Source organism: Pristis pectinata, chromosome 2 (assembly GCF_009764475.1).
Source record: "Pristis pectinata isolate sPriPec2 chromosome 2, sPriPec2.1.pri, whole genome shotgun sequence".
Taxonomy (NCBI): Eukaryota; Metazoa; Chordata; class Chondrichthyes; order Rhinopristiformes; family Pristidae; genus Pristis; species Pristis pectinata.
This window is the reverse complement of record NC_067406.1, coordinates 116,191,631-116,209,291: the sequence shown is the minus strand read 5'-3', so window position 1 is coordinate 116,209,291 and position 17,661 is coordinate 116,191,631. Positions and strand designations below refer to the sequence as shown.

Below are 17,661 nucleotides of genomic sequence, written 5' to 3'. Positions count from 1 at the left end.
GCACCCACATCATTGTGTTACCAACCATGTCAGTCAGGACTCAAACCTTGTATTATGTGCCTCACCACACTTTCACACTTACCACTACTCCAAGCCACATACCCACACATCGCAGTATATGGACAATGCCAGCTGTTTAACCAATTCAGCCATACATGATCCCCAACACTCACTGGTACATTTCCTAGGTAAAAATGGAGCACAGCTAACATTAGTGGTGGAAACATATGGCTGTTATATCTCACCCCTTGGAGGGGAGAGTGTTGGTTCTCACAGAGACAGTGAAGAGACCATCGACAATGGTGGAATTATCATTCCCTTGTCATGTTCTTGTTCTTCTTTATCCCATAATCTCTGTTGATTACGTTGGACATTTTGTAAGTGTGCCCTTTTTATTTTTGCCCTTCCCTCATCATAACCTCATTACGTAGAACAGTACAGGACAGTACAGCACAGGAACAAGCCCTTCAGCCCACCATGTAGTGCCGAACTAATTAAGCTAATGACACCAAATTAAACTAATCCTTTCAGTTTGCACATGGTCCATACCCCTCTATTCTCTGCATATTTGTGTGCTTATCTAAAAGCCTCTTATCCTCTATCATTTCTGCCTCCACTACCACCCCTGGCAGCGCATTCCAGCCACTCACCGCTCTGTGTAAAAAGCTTAACCCGCACATCACATCTGAACTTTCCCCCTGTCACCTTAAATGCATTATTTCCCATGCATGATAGTGGCAGGTCAGCTGCAAGTGACCAATGATGATCACACCATCTGACACTTGCAATAAGCAGCATAGATACTGACATCTTGCAGACTGTAACGGCTGGTTTAGAACCAGGGTCTGCATATGTTGAGTCATGAAACATGATCTGCCTGCAGCCAGGGTGAGGGAAAAGGTGGTTCAGCTGCCCGCTCCCCGAGTTGTACACAAGTTCTAATGATTCGTCTGGGAACCTTGATGAGTCAGCCTACAGAAAAAGGCTGATAGTTATGTGCAATGAATTGCTTGATACATTGGCAGATCTGCAGAAATAATATATATAATGTCAAAAAGCATGGTGGAGTCTAGATCCAATTTTTCAGAGGGCTTAACAAGGAGCCAGGAGTCCATTGCCTCTGGCAAGGAAGAGGCGGCCAGCTCAATTTCAAATGAATGGTCCCAATCATCACCCAACATCTGATGGTCAAGGTCTCAGCTTCCATTGGTAGAGAAGCAGAAACTGACTGGCATCTAAGCTGTAATGGCTTTGGATGCCAATGTTTAAAGAGACTTTGAGGTTGTCACATCACTCCAACAAATTCCAAGGACTGATGAAGTTCTGCAGTGGACATTTGGCAGTAATGTTGTAGATCATGTCCCCTTGCAGGGTGACAGCTTTCCTGCTCCCACCCCTGCCTCTCCCCTAGTGCCTTTGCCATAGGACGTCAGTCAGATAGCCCACATACAGCCACTCATGCTGAGATGCTGCAATACAAGGCTGGGCCTCCTTGACCTGAACCTGCTTGTGCAGGGCCTCCTTGACCTGAACCTGCTTGTGCAAGGCCTCCTGTACCTCATCGTCCTCCACTGCAAGTATTCCTCCAGCTGTGCCACAGCCAAAATGAGAGCTCTACATAGGAGCATTAAGGCAGAATGTAGCACACAGAAGACAGACATGAAGGATGGGTAAGGGTGATGTTTTCATAGCTTTGGATGTAAAAATATAGTTTGGAATCATGAGTTAGTGTTTTTAATTCTGTTTGATGTAAAATAAAAGTGCTATGACTGCTTCCCAGGCATCTGGTAGGGATCACCTTGAGGATCTGGATGTGCCTGCAACCCAGTCATATGCTTAATGAGTGAAATCTCCTGTAGTTGTAGAAGATTGATGGTGTCCTCAGTGCAATGTGCCTTCAAGCCAATGGCGTACTGTGCATGAAGGTGTCTGTGGGTCTTGAGACTCTATCTGCTCTTTGTGGCTGCTGCTGTCTCTCAAGGACATGAATTCCGTTCTTGAGGAGAGAATGTCTGTGATTCTGTCCCCTGCTCCCAATGTAGCAGGTTTGGAATGTGTGGCAGGTATGTCCTGTACCAGCCTGCAAAGACCCAGAGCCATTGAAACTGATGGGTACCATGACCTTCACTGGTGTTGGTGGCACCATTCTGCACCTGCTCTGTAGCTGCAGTTGGTACTTTGGGATGTGGTGCTTATCTCTGAAAACACTTCCTTTGGGAAGTGAAATCACTTCAAAATGTACTCTTTACAGAAAGTCCTTTGTGCAGAGTGTTGCTGGCTTTGTCAGGTTTCCTTGCTCTGTGGACCCTCTCCTCATTCTCTCTATCGTGCTGAGGATCGAGCAAACCAAAGCCCTGACATTTGGGATCAAGAGGTCACAGTGAGCTAAAGGAGTGCAGGAACCAGTGCCCCAGTGAAGATAAGAAGCATAGTTGGCAGAATTCCAGTGAAACAGAGCCCCAGTGAATTGAAAATGTGCACAGACAGCAGATCCCAAATGAGTTTGAACAAACATTTGGTTGAACAGAGTTAGGGATTTAACTAAGTTTGTTTTAATAAGCAAGGTCACAAGGAATTTAATAGGAATAGTCTTTTATGTATATCCTTTATCTGTTAATTGACTTAATTTAATAAACGTGAGTAATCTGGAATACCACAAAGTAGTGGAAAGCTCATCCTGTACTACATAGAAACTCCAAGTGTGCCCTGGTTAACCACAAGTGCAAATAGTGTTGGTAACCAGAGGGTTTGAACTGTAAGTTTTGGAACTTGAACAACAACTGACATCACCATTATCCATTCATGAGTCTGACTGTTTGGTGAATAGCATGTTTCAAGAGGTGGTCATTTCACAGTTTAAGAGAGTACAGGCAGAGTGAGAATGCATGACTACCTGACTGACAAAAATGAACAGGCAGATAATTCAATCTTGACCTCTAGCCTGTATTCACTCTGAGTACTGAGGAGAGGTTTCCTCTGGAGATTGCAGCCATTGCCAAAACACACAGCACCGTGGATTACTAAGCAATATAGGTGAAACTAGAAAGGTCATGATCAATAAGGTAAGGTGGTTGATAAGAGCAAAAGGTCAATAATTATAGAAGACTCTTTAGTAATGGAGCAGATAGATATTTCTGAGGTTGAAGAACAGATTTGAAGATGGTATGTTTCTTCCCTAGTGCTAAGGGTTAAGAATATCAATGGAGGTTAGAGAAAGTTCTGGAGGGGAGGGGAGAGTAACCAGTTGAAGTCACACTCTGTATCATTGCCAATGATATAGATGGAAAAGCGGATGTGGCCTTGTAGGCAGATTATAAAGAAATAGGGAAGGGATTAAGAAGCAAGGCTTCAGAGGTGGTAATCTCTGGATTGTCTCATGCCGTGTGCCAGTGAGTATAAAGTAGAAGAATGAAGCAGATTAATGCATGGCTGAAGAGAGGGTGCAGGAGGGAGGACATTAGATTCTGGGGTATTGGGACCGGTTCTCGTGCAGTCAGGACCCTGTTCATGCCAAAGAGATTGCACTTCATCAGAACTAGGACCATGTCCCTTTGGAGGAGATTCACTAATGGTGTGGAGGGAGGTTTAAACAAATTTGGTGGGGGCAGGGGGTTGAGCACAGGAAGAGAGCATTCAAACAGGAGACAAAGAGTGCTAAAGGGATTGGTGCAGATAAATAGCACCAGAACAAGAACTTTTTAGTTAGGACCAGACTAAGAAGGAGCACAAGAAGTTCTAAAATAGATTTACAGTTTAGTTATATAAACAAAAAACCTGTTAACCAAGGTTGTTGACTAGCAGGCAGGGTTCTAAGCATTAAGACATACAGGATGTGCAAAAAAGGATGTGCAAGAGAACAGTTCACAAGTTGAAAGTGCGGCTGTGCCCAGCAATATATTTAAATAAAGTCATAAGTAAACCAAGGACAACATGTAGATAAACCAGAGTATTTAACTCAACTTTTCAGATTTCTCTGCAAGATGCAATGTTATTACTGCGAACCAAGTTCCCACATTGCAGAAGATGGCTGCAGCCCCGCAGCAGCCAGCAAATCCATCCCCCTGGTCTCCCAAACTCTTGTCCTCATGTACGGACTGTACTTAAGTCAGGCATTCATAATGTGGGGAGGACCTGTAAGGAAAATAGTGATGTGCCGGAGAGAGAATGTCCTGGAATAATTTTAGTCAAGAAACAATAGAGGTGCAATTACACTACTGGGGTTATCCTTTAGACTGCCAACTAGGATGCATATCAGGTAGCAACTTTGCAGGGAAATTACAGAGATGTGTAAGACCCATAGAGTAGTGATAATGGGGATTTCAACTGTTCATCCATTGACAGGGATAGTAATAACATAAGGGACAAAGTTTCAAAAGGATGTTAAGAAGCATTTTCTTAATTAGAATGCTTCTGACTCAAACAGGAACTTGGCATTGCTGGATTTGCTTCTAAGAAATGAAGCAGGCCAAATGGAGCAAGTGTCAGGTGGTAGAATATCCAAGAAACAGCAATTATAGTGTCATTAGGTTTAGAAGAGCTATGAAGAAAGATGTAAAGGACTTCCTGTGTAATCCCGCTCTGAAGCTGATTGTTGTGTTGCAAGTTCTCACAGTTTTCTCCATTTAGCCAAACAGGTGTGATCTTTGCAGCCAACTCTTAAAAGATACAATAAAACACAATTAACACTCTTCTAGCTGTGGAGAGTGTTGCTACTTAATGGATACTCACAAGGAATCAGAGGGGCCTGGACAGAATAATGAAGAACATTGCATGCAGGAGATACGTTCTTCCACCATGGGGCTGCTCATGAGGTCTCCACAGGAACATGAGCAACCCTATGCTGGAAGTGACCTCCATAATGCAGTAGCAGCAGCTTGAAATGATCCTGAGGCTGGGAAGCTGAGAGTGATTATGATCTTGAATTCCATGAGCAAAGCAGTCCAGGGACATGTGGGGACTTGTATTGAAAGTTACTGGAGGTTATATATCTCAGCAAAACCAAAAGAAACAGTCAAAATATTGGACCTTCACAGCACAGTTAGGGGAAACAGGGCTAGTAACATCTAATTGTTGGGTAAGTAGAAAAAAAACAGTTGTTTACAGTGAGATTGAAAGCACATTTTTCTGCTACTGGAAAGTGGCTTAGCCCAGACTACAGCAACTCTGGGCACCCTTTTTCTGTTGTTAACCCGACCCTAACAAATGTCAACAGTAGTTCAGTCTACAGTTGTCATCAGTGGGGGAGGATTATGTCAGAATGAAGGTGTATGGCAGGATTTTCATTTTTCCTAAAAAAAAATGAGAAGATGCATTTCCTGACAGGTGCTTAGGCATGTAGAAATTTTCGTAAAATTGTTCCATCTCCAGTTGAGCTGATATTCAACAGCAGAGTATTTGTTTTTGCAGATTTCCATGAACTAATTTCTAGCCCAGTATTTTTAACCAGCTCAGGATTTCCCAAAATACTTTTCAGCCAATAAAGTCCTTTTAAAGTAAAATCACTGCTGATGGGAGAAGGACCTATACCAGCCATTATCCCATGGATAATTGGGAGAAAACAACCAGGTGATCCATTTAGTGTTGTTAATTGAGGTGATAAGTTACCATTGTCAGGAACACAGGAGCAGACCACCTTACTCTTCTGTGAAGTGGTTCAGGGAACTATTTACATTGACATGATCAGGCAGAGCACCCTCAATATATTACCTCAACTGAAGGACAGAATTCCAAATGTGAGCCTTGACTTGGGACTCAAGTCTCTAGATACAACCTGAACCTATAACCTTTGGATTCAGGAGGATGAGTGTGAACGTTCAGCTACTCTGAGCCCCAAAGATAGTAGATGTCATGTTCATTAGTTAGAAGAAATTGGTCATTATAGTTGTCTCTTACCCTTTCAGTTCACTTTGATGGCACTCCTGATGAAGTCCTTGGACTTGGCAAAAGTTAGAGCTACATATTCCAATCCTCAAGATCCTTTAATAATCTTTGCCTCTCCCTCTTCTAGAGCTGCAGTCGTAGTGCTACCATTTAGTTCCTCTAGCTTGCCAGCAAGAATCCTTTTGCAAGCCTAATTTGAATAATTCATTACCTGTAACTGTGGCAATTCATAAAGTGATTCATTAAGGCTGAAACAGCCCTAAGTTTAGAGATATACTTCAGTTTAATATGAAAATATCTGTTGAATATTCTCATTGATCTCATTCTACTCATCAGTGTGTAGCTGGCAATATTAACTTGTAAATTTTCAAGTCATGGGTTATGGTTATGGGCATAGGTGACTTCAGCTGCTGATAGCTAATTATGAAAGATACTGTTTTTAATATCCTTTATTCCAATTTATTGCACGAGAAGCACCTTTCATATTTTAACATTTCAAGAATAATATTAATCCTTGTAATTACTATAAGCAAGTATATGTTTAAAGCACTATGTATTGTTCATTTACCTGTTGAATGTTAAATAATTCTATTGGGTTACAGCTGAAGTTAGTCTGACAGCCTCCCAAACTTGAGGAGAATGGGGTAAGCACATGATATATTACAGTAAACTGGAGTACATTGGCACTGGATTATTAATTCAATCCTTGATTTTCACTGGATTTACTGGGATATTGAGTTAATGATTGTATTTGAGTTCACAGGGAACAAGAGATCTATTTTCAGGAGTACATGGTGACACTGAATCCAAAGAAAATAATTGACCATACAGAATATCTAATTATCATGGATTTACTGGGATATTGAGTTAATAATTGTATTTGAGTTCACAGGGAACAAGAGATCTATTTTCAGGAGTACATGGTGACACTGAATCCAAAGAAAATAATTGACCATACAGAATATCTAATTATCATGTCATTCTGTATATGTTCTCACACACCACCTCCCTCCCTCACTCCCTTGCCTATCCATCATTCTACAAGCCTCTCGGATTAGAGTCATTAACTCATCTGATTCTTTGTGAGCTTGTCTGTCATATCCGTTATTATTCCATGTAAAGCAAAGTACTGCTGATGCTGCATTTCTGAACTGACACTCAGCCAGTGAGACGGCATCTTTGGATAGAGAAATGTAGGCTTAGTTTTTCACATCAAAACTGTACCAGTTCTGAAGAAAAGTTGTCAAACCTTGCATTTATCTCCATAGGTGCTACCTGACATTGAGTATTTCAAGCCTTTTCTGTTTATTTTTTCTTCACGAAATTACAATAAAACTGTCGAGAAATGTGTATTCTTACTGCAAAGATTCTTAAAAAGAAACATAACTATTTTACGATATAATTCAGAAGTGCTTCTGATTTCATGAATGATATGGAGTCTGCTATAATTTCAAATTGGACCATAACAATAATGCTTCTGATAACTTTTTATCTTGTCTTTTTAGCCAGAGATAGATGGGTTCCCTCTGATCCTCAGATCATTTCTGAAGGCCTCTATGCAATAGCTGTTGTCCTTAGTTTTTCACGAATCGCTTATATCCTACCTGCAAATGAAAGTTTTGGTCCATTACAAATTTCCCTTGGAAGGACTGTGAAAGATATATTCAAATTCATGGTCATTTTTATAATGGTGTTTCTTGCTTTCATGATTGGGATGTTTATCCTATATTCCTACTACCTTGGTGCAAAAGTGAATCCAGCTTTCACAACGTAAGTACAAGTTTTTTTTTCCAATGTATTTTATATAAGGTAATGACACTTCATCCGGATATCTTCTCTTCTCTGGTTTTCCCAGGTAACTGCATCTGAGAAGGCAGACTCAAGACATGTTTTCTGCCCTCCACTAATGCCCACTCTAAATCAATTGCTACAAAGTGCACAAGGGTAAAAGGGGAAGAGGATGAATTTCCTTCTGATTTCCCAGTGCATTGCACCAAGCATCTGTTTGCCACATATCAATAGGATTGTGAACATAAGTGAAAAGTTACCCAAGTGGGAAGTTGAGTGTACTTCTCACTGTTTAGTGCTGCAGAATGTAGGCATTAGATTTTTTTCAACACTGCCAAATCATTGATATTCTGATAATCCGATTACTTAAAGGAGAGGTTTTAGCAACAGGATTCTTTAAACAATATAATTTCCTTGACTCTGCAAAATAGTTGAATACTTCCACCTTTGTCAGCCGGTGTCAGGGTTTCAAGGATGTGTGTAGAACAAGATAGGTGTAGAGTTTAAGTTATGCCCGGCATGTTTCATGCAAGTATGAAAAACACAAACAGTTAAAAGCAATGTGATGCATCAACACTGGCCAATCCTGGCATGATACAATTCAATATGATCACTCCTCTCTCTTTCCTCTATCTCTCACCTCCCCAAAACTGCCCCTAAACACCCCTTTCACCGCTTGTCACCTGTAGTAACATAGGTTCCTGGAAGAGTAGGAAAAAAGAGAAAAGTACTTAGGACGAAGAAGGGTCTAGAGAATTCCTCTCTGATTCCTAAATGTGATTAGGAGGTTGCAGGAGTGACTGGAAAACTCCCCTCCTGATGTTCTACCTATTTTTGAATGCTGTGATGTCGGCCATAGTTTGGAACTTCTCCAGGTTTCTTTTCAATCCTTGCATGCACTGAATGACCCGACAATGTGTTCCAGTGTTCCTCCCTCCCCCACTTAAACTATTGTTCCTTGACATCTAACCAAATTCCACACTCACTGTAATTTATTCTCAAATCCCTCAATCTCCCTAATAGCTGTCTATCCACAAATTGGGAAGGCATCATACCTCAGTTATTTCAGAAAGACCAGCAATTTGAGCATTAAAGTTTGCCCCAGTTTCAGAGGTACATTCAACCAGAAACTGGAAATTCAGCCCCTCAAATCTGTTCCACAGTTCAGTTAATTTAAGCCTTATTTGCATCTCAACTTTATTTACTGTCTTTGTCCATACTGTTTATACCCTAAACCAACAAAAACCTTGCTGATTTTTTCCGTATTTGCTTATGACATAGAAGGAAGCCATTTGGCCCATCAAATCTATGCTGGTTTGCAGAGCAATCCCATTCCCCTGTTACTTTTCCCTGTGACCTATTTTCTCCAAATTTTCAACTCCCTCCAGATTCTACCACTCACCTGCACACTTAGGGCAATTTACGGTACCCAGTTTACTTACTGCCCACACATCCTTGTCCTGTGTAAGGAAAACAGGGCACCCGGAGGAAATCCACACAGTCACAAGGAGAGTGTGCAAACTACACACAGACAGCACTGATGGTCAGGATCGAACCTGGATCAATGGAGCTATGGCACAACAGCTCTAGCAGCTGTGCCACTGGTCTCGTCATACCACTTCATTTTCAACTCCCCCCCCCCCCATCAGTGGAAAAAGCATCTTTGTAACTAACCAACTCAATTGATTTTTATTATAGATACCTGGGTTAGATTATGACTAAGCTCAAGACAACACAAGTCAACTTCATGCATCTTCACAATTTACCTCTTAGCCCTGTTGTCAATATGATGAATCCACATTGTATTCCTTCTGAGGTCAGGTTATCCATCCTGACATTGGGTGCCCAAAACCAAATGCAGTATGTATAGTGTCTGATCAGCATTGTGTGAGTGATGTATACCATTCTGCCCCTACACTTCAAACTTCTTGAAACAAAGGCCAACATTCTATAAGCTCTTTTTAAATTAATTTTTACACAGACACACTAGTGTGTATATATTTGTGTTGATGAAAGCTTTGCATTAAGGAAAAGTACAGTGATACCATTGGAATCTTACCATCCAAAATGAATGGATATTTAATTAATTAGATTCCTTATGTTGAACTCTTCCATATTTGGGTTTATCATCATTATGTGATGGCATTGGGTAGAAATCACATAAAGAGGAGAAACAATAATTAAATTATCCAGGGGTATTCTTGTGCCTCTCCCACTTAATCATTATACAATTACATTGATGGAGGCTTGAGAAACAATCTTCAGTCTGTCCTCACAGTGGAAGATGGAGAACCTGGAGAGAAGATAAGAAAATGCCTGATTCACATGCATAGGAAGCAAGGAGGGCAAAGCAAAACAATTCATAGTTAAGAATAACTGATAAGGGGGGAATGAGGATATTAAAGATGAACTGAAATTGTGCTATATAAATGCAGGGATATTAGGAATGAAACAGAAGATGTAGATCATTGATGCAATGGATGTTATTGAAGTAACTGAGATGTTTTTATGAGCGATGGAGAGATCAGATTCAAGTCTGATACTGATCCTGGGGACTTTAGACTTTCTCATGTTGAGTTGTGCACATAATACTAGTCTACCTTGCAGATCAAATTTGTTGAAAGTAGAACATAGAACAGTACAGCGCAACATGGCCCTTCGGCTCACTATGTTGTGCTGACCCATATAAAGCTTATCTCCATTCAATCTATCCCCCTCTCCACCTCCCATTTCCCTCTATTTTTCTTTTGTCCATGTGCCTATTTAATAGTGTCTTAAATGACCCTATCATATCAGCCCCTACCACCACCCCCGGCAGTGCATTCCAGGCACCCACCACTCTCTGTCTATAAAACCTACATTTGACATCTCCTCTGAACTTTCCTCCACGCACCTTAAATGGGTGACCTCTAGTATTGGCCATTGCCACCCTGGGGAAAAGATGCTGGCTGTCCACTCTATCTATGCCTCTCATAATCTTATATACCTCTATCAAATCTCCCCTCGTCCTCCGTCACTCCAAAGAGAAAAGCCCTAACTCGCTCAACCTCTCCTCATAAGAAATGCTCTCCAACCCAGGTAGCATCCTTATAAATCTCCTCTGCATTTCTGCGGTGCATTTACCAGAGAACATCTGTTCCCAGTTTACGCTCCCAAGTTCTTGCCCAATACCATTCTAATCTGCCCTCCCCCAATTAAATACTTTCCTATAATGCCTGGTCCTATCTTTGTCCATGGCTATGCTAAAGGTCAGGGAGATGTGGTCATTATCCCCAAAATGCTCGCCCACCAAGAGGTCTTTCACCTGACCAGGTTCATTGTCTAATACCAGATCCAACATGGCCTCTCCTCTAGTCAGCCTGTCCACATACTGTGTCAGGAATCCTTCCTGTACACACTTAACAAATTCTGCCCCATCTAAGGCTTTGGCACTTAAGGAGGTGCCAATCAATATTAGGGAAGTTGAAGTCGCCCATGACAACAACCCTGTTATTTTTGCGCCTTCCCAAAATCTGCCTACTTATCTGCTCCTCAGTGTCCCAATGGCTATTTGGGGGCCTATAGAATACTTCCAATAGGGTGATTGCTCCCTTCCTGTTTCTGACTTCTGCCCACACTGACTCAATAGACAATCCTTCTATGATGTCCTACAGCTGTGAAACTATCCCTGATTAGCAATGCCACCCCTCCACCCCTTCTACCCCGTTCCCTGTCCCTTTTGAAACATCTAAACCCCGGAACCTCAAGCAGCTACTCCTGCCCTTGTGACAGCCAAGTCTCTGTAATGGCCACATCGTAATTCCATGTACTGATCCGTGCTCTAAGTTCATCACCCTTATTCTTAACACTTCTCACATTAAAGTAAACACATTTCAACCCATCTAACTGATTGCATTTATGCTCCATCCCCTGCCTATCCTTCCTCACCTTCTCTGTACACATAGTATCTACTTCTACGCTAATTGATCCATCTTCTAATCTAACACTCTGGTTCCTATCACCCTGCCAACCTAGTTCAAACCCAACAGCTCTAGCAAACTTGCCCACAGGACATTGGTCCCTCTCCAGTTCAGGTGTAACCCATCCCTTTTGTACAGGTCATACCTTCCCCAGAAGAGATGCCAATGATCCACAAATCTGAAGCCCTGCCCCCTGCACCAACTCTTCAGCCACTCATTAGCTGCCATATCTTCCTAGTCTTTCCCTCCCTGGTGTGTGACACGGGCAGCAATCCAGAGATCACTACCCTTTAGGTCCTGCTTTTTAGCTTCCTTCCTGATTCCCAATACTCGCTCTTTAGGACCTCATCCCTTACCTTACCTATGTTGTTGATGCCAATGTGCACCATAACTTCTGACTCTTCCCCCTTAAGAATGCTGTGCACTCAATCTGAGATGTCCTTGACCCTGGCACCTGGGAGGCAATGTACGTACCATCTGGAAGTCTCGTTCTTGTCCTCAGAATCTCCTGTCTGTCCCCCTAACCAACGAATCCCCTATCATGATCACACTCCTCTTCCCCCCCCTCCCTTCTGAGTCACAGAGCCAGACTCCACACCAGAGACCCAGCTGCTGTGGCTCTCCACCGGTGATTCATCCCCCCCAACAGCATCCAAAATGATATACCTGTTATCAAGGGAAACGGTCACCAGGGAATCCTGTACCGACTGCCTATTCCTTTTCCCTCCCCTAACAGTCACCCAACCACCTACATCCCACACCTCAGATGCAACTGCCTCCTGGTAACTCCCATCTAACATCTCCTCAGCTTCCCGAATGATCTGGAGTTCATCCAGCTGCTGCTCCAGCTCCCTAACGCGTTCTGTCAGGAGCTGCAGCTGGACACACTTCCTGTAGATGTAGTCATCAGGGACACTGGAGGTCTCCCTGATTTCCCACATCCTACAGGAGGTGCAGACTTCTGCCCCGACTGCCATTCCCACTGTTCTATACAAAGAAAATTACAAACAACAAAGAAAGAAAGAGAACCTACCAGAAGCCTCCGCTCACCTACTCTGCCTCTTCACGCCGAAACCTCTTGAGCCAAATCCTCAGCTCTCCACTCTAACACTGGCCCACTCACACAATGGCCAATTGTTGAACTTGTGAATAACTCATTTCTAAGGGCATATCATATTGGGTAATACAATACTAAATTTAACTTTAACTCATGAGGAGTGACCAATAAGCAAACCAAAACTGAGGGAACATGGGAACACTTAAAATTTGGTCATTTGGAGTTAACATAAGGAAAGAAAATGAAAGGAAGCTAATTAAAAGGCTAAAGTTTAAACAAGGTTTTCCAGAAAAAAAAATTGGAGATTTCTATGCCCCGTATGTTGTTTAACAATTTGTTCTTAACTTTTCAAACATATTTTTAATTATCAATAAAGTGTAATTATCTATAGAACCAATTAATTTAAATCTGCTATCTTCCTCAGAGTTGAAGAAAGTTTCAAGACGCTATTCTGGTCAATCTTTGGCTTGTCTGAAGTTTCTTCTGTTGTCCTCAAATATGACCACAAGTTCATTGAGAACATTGGATATGTCTTATATGGAATATACAATGTCACTATGGTAGTGGTTTTGCTCAACATGCTGATTGCCATGATCAATAGCTCATATCAGGAAATTGAGGTAAGACATAACATCTGCTTTAAATGCTTATTATAAAAATATTGGTCTTTATTTTAAACACCCCATTATGGACAAGCAAGGTGGATGCGAGTGATGGAGAGGATGGAGGAGCAGAGGGTTTAGGGAACTTGATATCCTTACCACTCCTCTTCTTCCAGTTTCTCTGTCACGTCTGCTCTGATGAAAAGACTTTTCACACCAATGCCTTTAAGATGACTTCATTTTCCCTTAACTCTGGCTTCCCCTCTAGTTGCAGGACCAACTGTTGAAGGACCCCAGACCTGAAACATTGGTTCTATTTCTCTCCCCAGTGTTGCTAGCTGACCTGCTGAGCACTTCCAGCATTCAGTGTTAACTAGGTGAGGGGTCCAAGAGCTTTGTGTAACCCAGTGACTGATCCAAAGGGTGGAGGTATGGAAGGAGCTGCTGGCTCCATCCTTGTTAATTCAATCTTTTGTCACATCTTTTGAACCCAGACCATTACAAGTATTCTTCCAGACCCTCTGGTGAAGTTTTTGGCCATCTCCTAAATCTCCATATTCTTCCGGAACTCCTGCCCAATGCCCACCCCAGCCTCCATCCTTCCCTATTTCTGACGCTTCCTTCCTGGTTGCTGGTTTGAGGTCTTCTGTCACTTTCAGTCTCTCCTCCCTGCTGACCAGGTTCTCCATTTGCTGTCTCCTGGGAAAGATTCAGCCCTACGATATGTTACTTTTTTAAAAACTTCACGGTAACAGGCCCTTCCGGCCCAACGAGTCCGCGCCGCCCATTTAAACCCATGTTAACCTACCCGTTCATCTTTGGAATGTGGGAGAAACCGGAACACCCGGAGGAAACCCACGCAGACATGGGGAGAACGTTCAAACTCCTTACAGACAGTGGCAGAAATTGAACCACAATCGCTGGCGCTGTAATAGCGTCACGTTAACCGCTACACTACCGTGCCGCCCCAGGTCACATGTCCTCCCTTTAGAATAGTAGGGCCTCCATTTCCCTGATCTTGCTAGGTTCTCAGGCAGATTTGAGCTTAAACTACTCCCTCCCTATTTCTCTGTAAGTATTCTTAGCCTCACTCCTGAAGCCAATATTTTTAATAGCATATCCAAAGCTTAGTGGACAAATACTTCTTGTATTTTACAATGTTTTCCTCATGTTCTCCACATCGATAGGCACTGCAATCTAGCTTCACTCAACAGTATTTGTTTTCAGCTTCAGAAGAACACCTTCAAATGCACAAGTATAATCTGGTTTCATTTCTACCATTGTTCATGGGCTATCTTTGTGAAATTGCACTTTTGTGCCACATTGCATTAAATTGTTTTCCTGGATACACCCTAAGAACCGTACCACGTATTCTGATCTTACCCATATGCAATTCATTTACAGCCATTTTGGGTAACAGCTATAGGTCTGTCAATTTTGAACAAGTAAAGGGATGCTGTGTAAATTTGCTGTATAATTTTCTAGGTGGAAGCAATTGGGGAATAACAGGCAACATCAATAAATGAAACCGGCTCAACAATCATGTGCTTCCAAGCTACCACAATATGATGCAAATCAACCAAAAGAAAAGAGGTCCATAGGATTAGAGTGGGAGAAAAATCAAAGGGCCAGTGTCAATTAGGCAGAATTTGTCATTATGAGATGATCAGAGGGAATGGACTAGTAGTGGTGGAAAGGCCCATGATGGTCACGAAGAGTTGGGGCAATTAGGGAATGTTGCGGTGCCAATCAGTAGATTGGATCAACAATGACCAAGAGCACATAGTGGTGGCAAGTGGGGAAAATGGAGTGGTTATGGTGGCAGCAGCTGTGACGATCAGGGACAGGTGGGAGTGGGTTTGGGGTGTACAGATGGCCGATTGAAGGGATCAAATTATTTGTGAGGTGCTGAGTGGTGCAAATCAGTGGGGTAAAATTCCAATGGGGAGGACTAATGTGGAGCATTGGTGATTAGGCTGTGGTGACTTGGAGAGGGTGGGCACAGAGTGATAGGTGAACAATGACACTCAGACAGGTGATCAGGTTGGAGATGTGGCAAGGATGAAGGGAAGAGGGGCAGTGATTGGGAGTGAAGACAGTCAGGGGAGGGAAGCCAGATGAAAAGGTTTTCACTGAGGGAGGATTGATGGAGATTCAACAGGACCAAGTGCAATATCGGGAAGGGTGACGATCAAGGGGGAGGGTGAGATGGTAGTTTCCATGGTGGGAAGGGTGATGGTGATAAGGGAACATAAATGCAAATGGAAAAGCAGTAGTTGGGGGGAACGAGCTGTAACCGGGGGATAGCACAATGATGTTTGGGACTGTAGCGCTGGTGGAGGGCATGGAGCAGTAGTGATCGGAGAAGAAACAGTAGGAAGAGTGGTGCTGGACTGGGGAGCAATGCTGGTTAGGGGAGCGGTTCTGGCAACTGGAGGCATAGGTGGTGATTGGACAGCATGGTGCTGATTGGGTGGGAAGCTGTGACATTTGGGAGGAATGGTGATGATTAGGTAGGCACATATGAGATGGCATTTGTGTGGGGAACAGTGGTGAGCAGCTATGTTAATTAGGTAGGGATGGAGATACACTAATGTTTGGAATGGGGCATCATTCAAAACAACACCAACAATTTTACTTACAAATCATAAATGAAGATTTATTTATTTCCAAAGGCCGTCTGAATTTAAGAAATTAATTTTTGCTGTGCCTGTCTTGGCATTCTTGTTATTATGGTGAACTAGTTCATGCTATTTATTCATCTCACCCTTAGGATGATGCAGATGTGGAATGGAAATTTGCCCGTTCAAAGCTGTGGATGTTCTATTTTGACCACGGGAAAACACTGCCCCCTCCATTCAGTCTTGTGCCTACTCCAAAGTCATGCATCAGTTTGATAGTAAGAATCAAAAACTGTCTCCTTGGCCTGTTCAAATGCAGAAGGAAAAGACTTAAGAAAGACGTAGAAATTGGAATGATGAATTCAAAGTCCAGGGTATGTGTTTAAAAGGTTATAAAGACTTTTTTTTATATTGGCATTGGTATTGGTATTGGTATAGTACCTATCGCTGTCTCAGGACTTTCCCTTTACGGCCAATAAAGTGCTTTCGAAACACAACAAAACTCATGAACAGCATTGAGATAATGGTCATGTCATCTGCTCTTTAGTTATTGATTGGAGGTTTAAATATTAGTCAGGGTAATAGACAACACAACAGTCCCTTCCTGCGATCTTTTACATCCATCCAATAGGGCATTTGCGGTCGTGGTTTAACGGCTTATCTGTCAATGTAGCACTGTCTCAGTGTTGCCTGCTGCACCATGAGTCTGCATTCAATGATAGCATCTTCATGGGACTTGAACTTACAATTGCCTGATTCAGAGGTGAGAGTGCTACCACAAATCAGTTTCATAATGACAATTACAGAACAGAAAGCTCTAGTAACATAGTTAATTTAGGAATGACCTCAAAGAGTCGAAACCTGCAGTAAACAATATAGAAACAATCACGAGTTCTTGACAATCCTAAAAGGGGTTGCAGATTATTTTGTTTAAAAATATAATTATTTAGTGCTTGGAATAATGCACCAGCATCTCTTCATTAAGTTGCCCCTTATCTCAAAGGTGAATGCCAAAGATTCCCTGCAGTGGGAAGGGGAGGAACCTGCACTCTGCTACTCCTGTGCACCTCCTTGCATCTGCAGTGACATAAGCCTTGAACAGAGCGCCAGCTCTTCTGACCTTGTGCACTGACAAGAAAAAGAGAGAGAATGAGAGAGAAGTCTGATGATGATATATGACAGAAAATTATTTTGGAGACCTTGATTATTTATGGTGTTGTGATATAAATTAATAATCTAGAGTCACAAAAGGCAAAGTCCTGATTTTATTTTGTATTCAAGGCTAGAAAAACTGGAAGAGACAAAAAGTTGGAGAAAGACATATTTCAGTTTCAGTTTCTACTTTGAACATTTTAAAATTCTTAATACAAAATGCAGTTATAGACATGGAAGGTGTCACAAGTTTCATGGGGCTACTGTTCTACTCCATGACATACCAATGGAAGCCAAGAGAAGCCCTATGCTGACTGGTGTTTGGAAGAAGGAAAAGGGATCTCACTGAGACATAAGATTCTGGGAGGGATTAACAGGGCAGATGCCAAGAAGTGTTTCCTCAGACTGGAGAATCTCAAACTAATGGGCTAAGTTTCAGGATAAGAAGTTGGCTATTTAGGACTGAGCTGAATAATTTCTGTATCCAGAGGCTTGTAAATATTTCTTATTTTCTACTTAAGGTTGTGGTTTCTCAGTTATTGAGTATATTCAAGAAGATGGCTAGATCTTTTGATACTAAGGGAATTAGGAGATATGTAGAT

The 17,661-nt window shown here is 42.2% G+C and overlaps 1 protein-coding gene across 1 annotated transcript in view; it reads left to right on the top strand.

Annotated features, from left to right (window-relative positions):
* The window catches only part of LOC127582420 (short transient receptor potential channel 3-like), a 92,064-nt gene that overhangs the window by 59,302 nt on the left and 15,101 nt on the right, over positions 1 to 17,661 (top strand). The window contains exons 8-10 of the mRNA XM_052037645.1: positions 7,386 to 7,650; positions 13,109 to 13,304; positions 16,060 to 16,281. Of these exons, the coding sequence (XP_051893605.1) occupies positions 7,386 to 7,650; positions 13,109 to 13,304; positions 16,060 to 16,281 (683 nt within the window). The remainder of the gene's footprint in view (positions 1 to 7,385; positions 7,651 to 13,108; positions 13,305 to 16,059; positions 16,282 to 17,661) is intronic.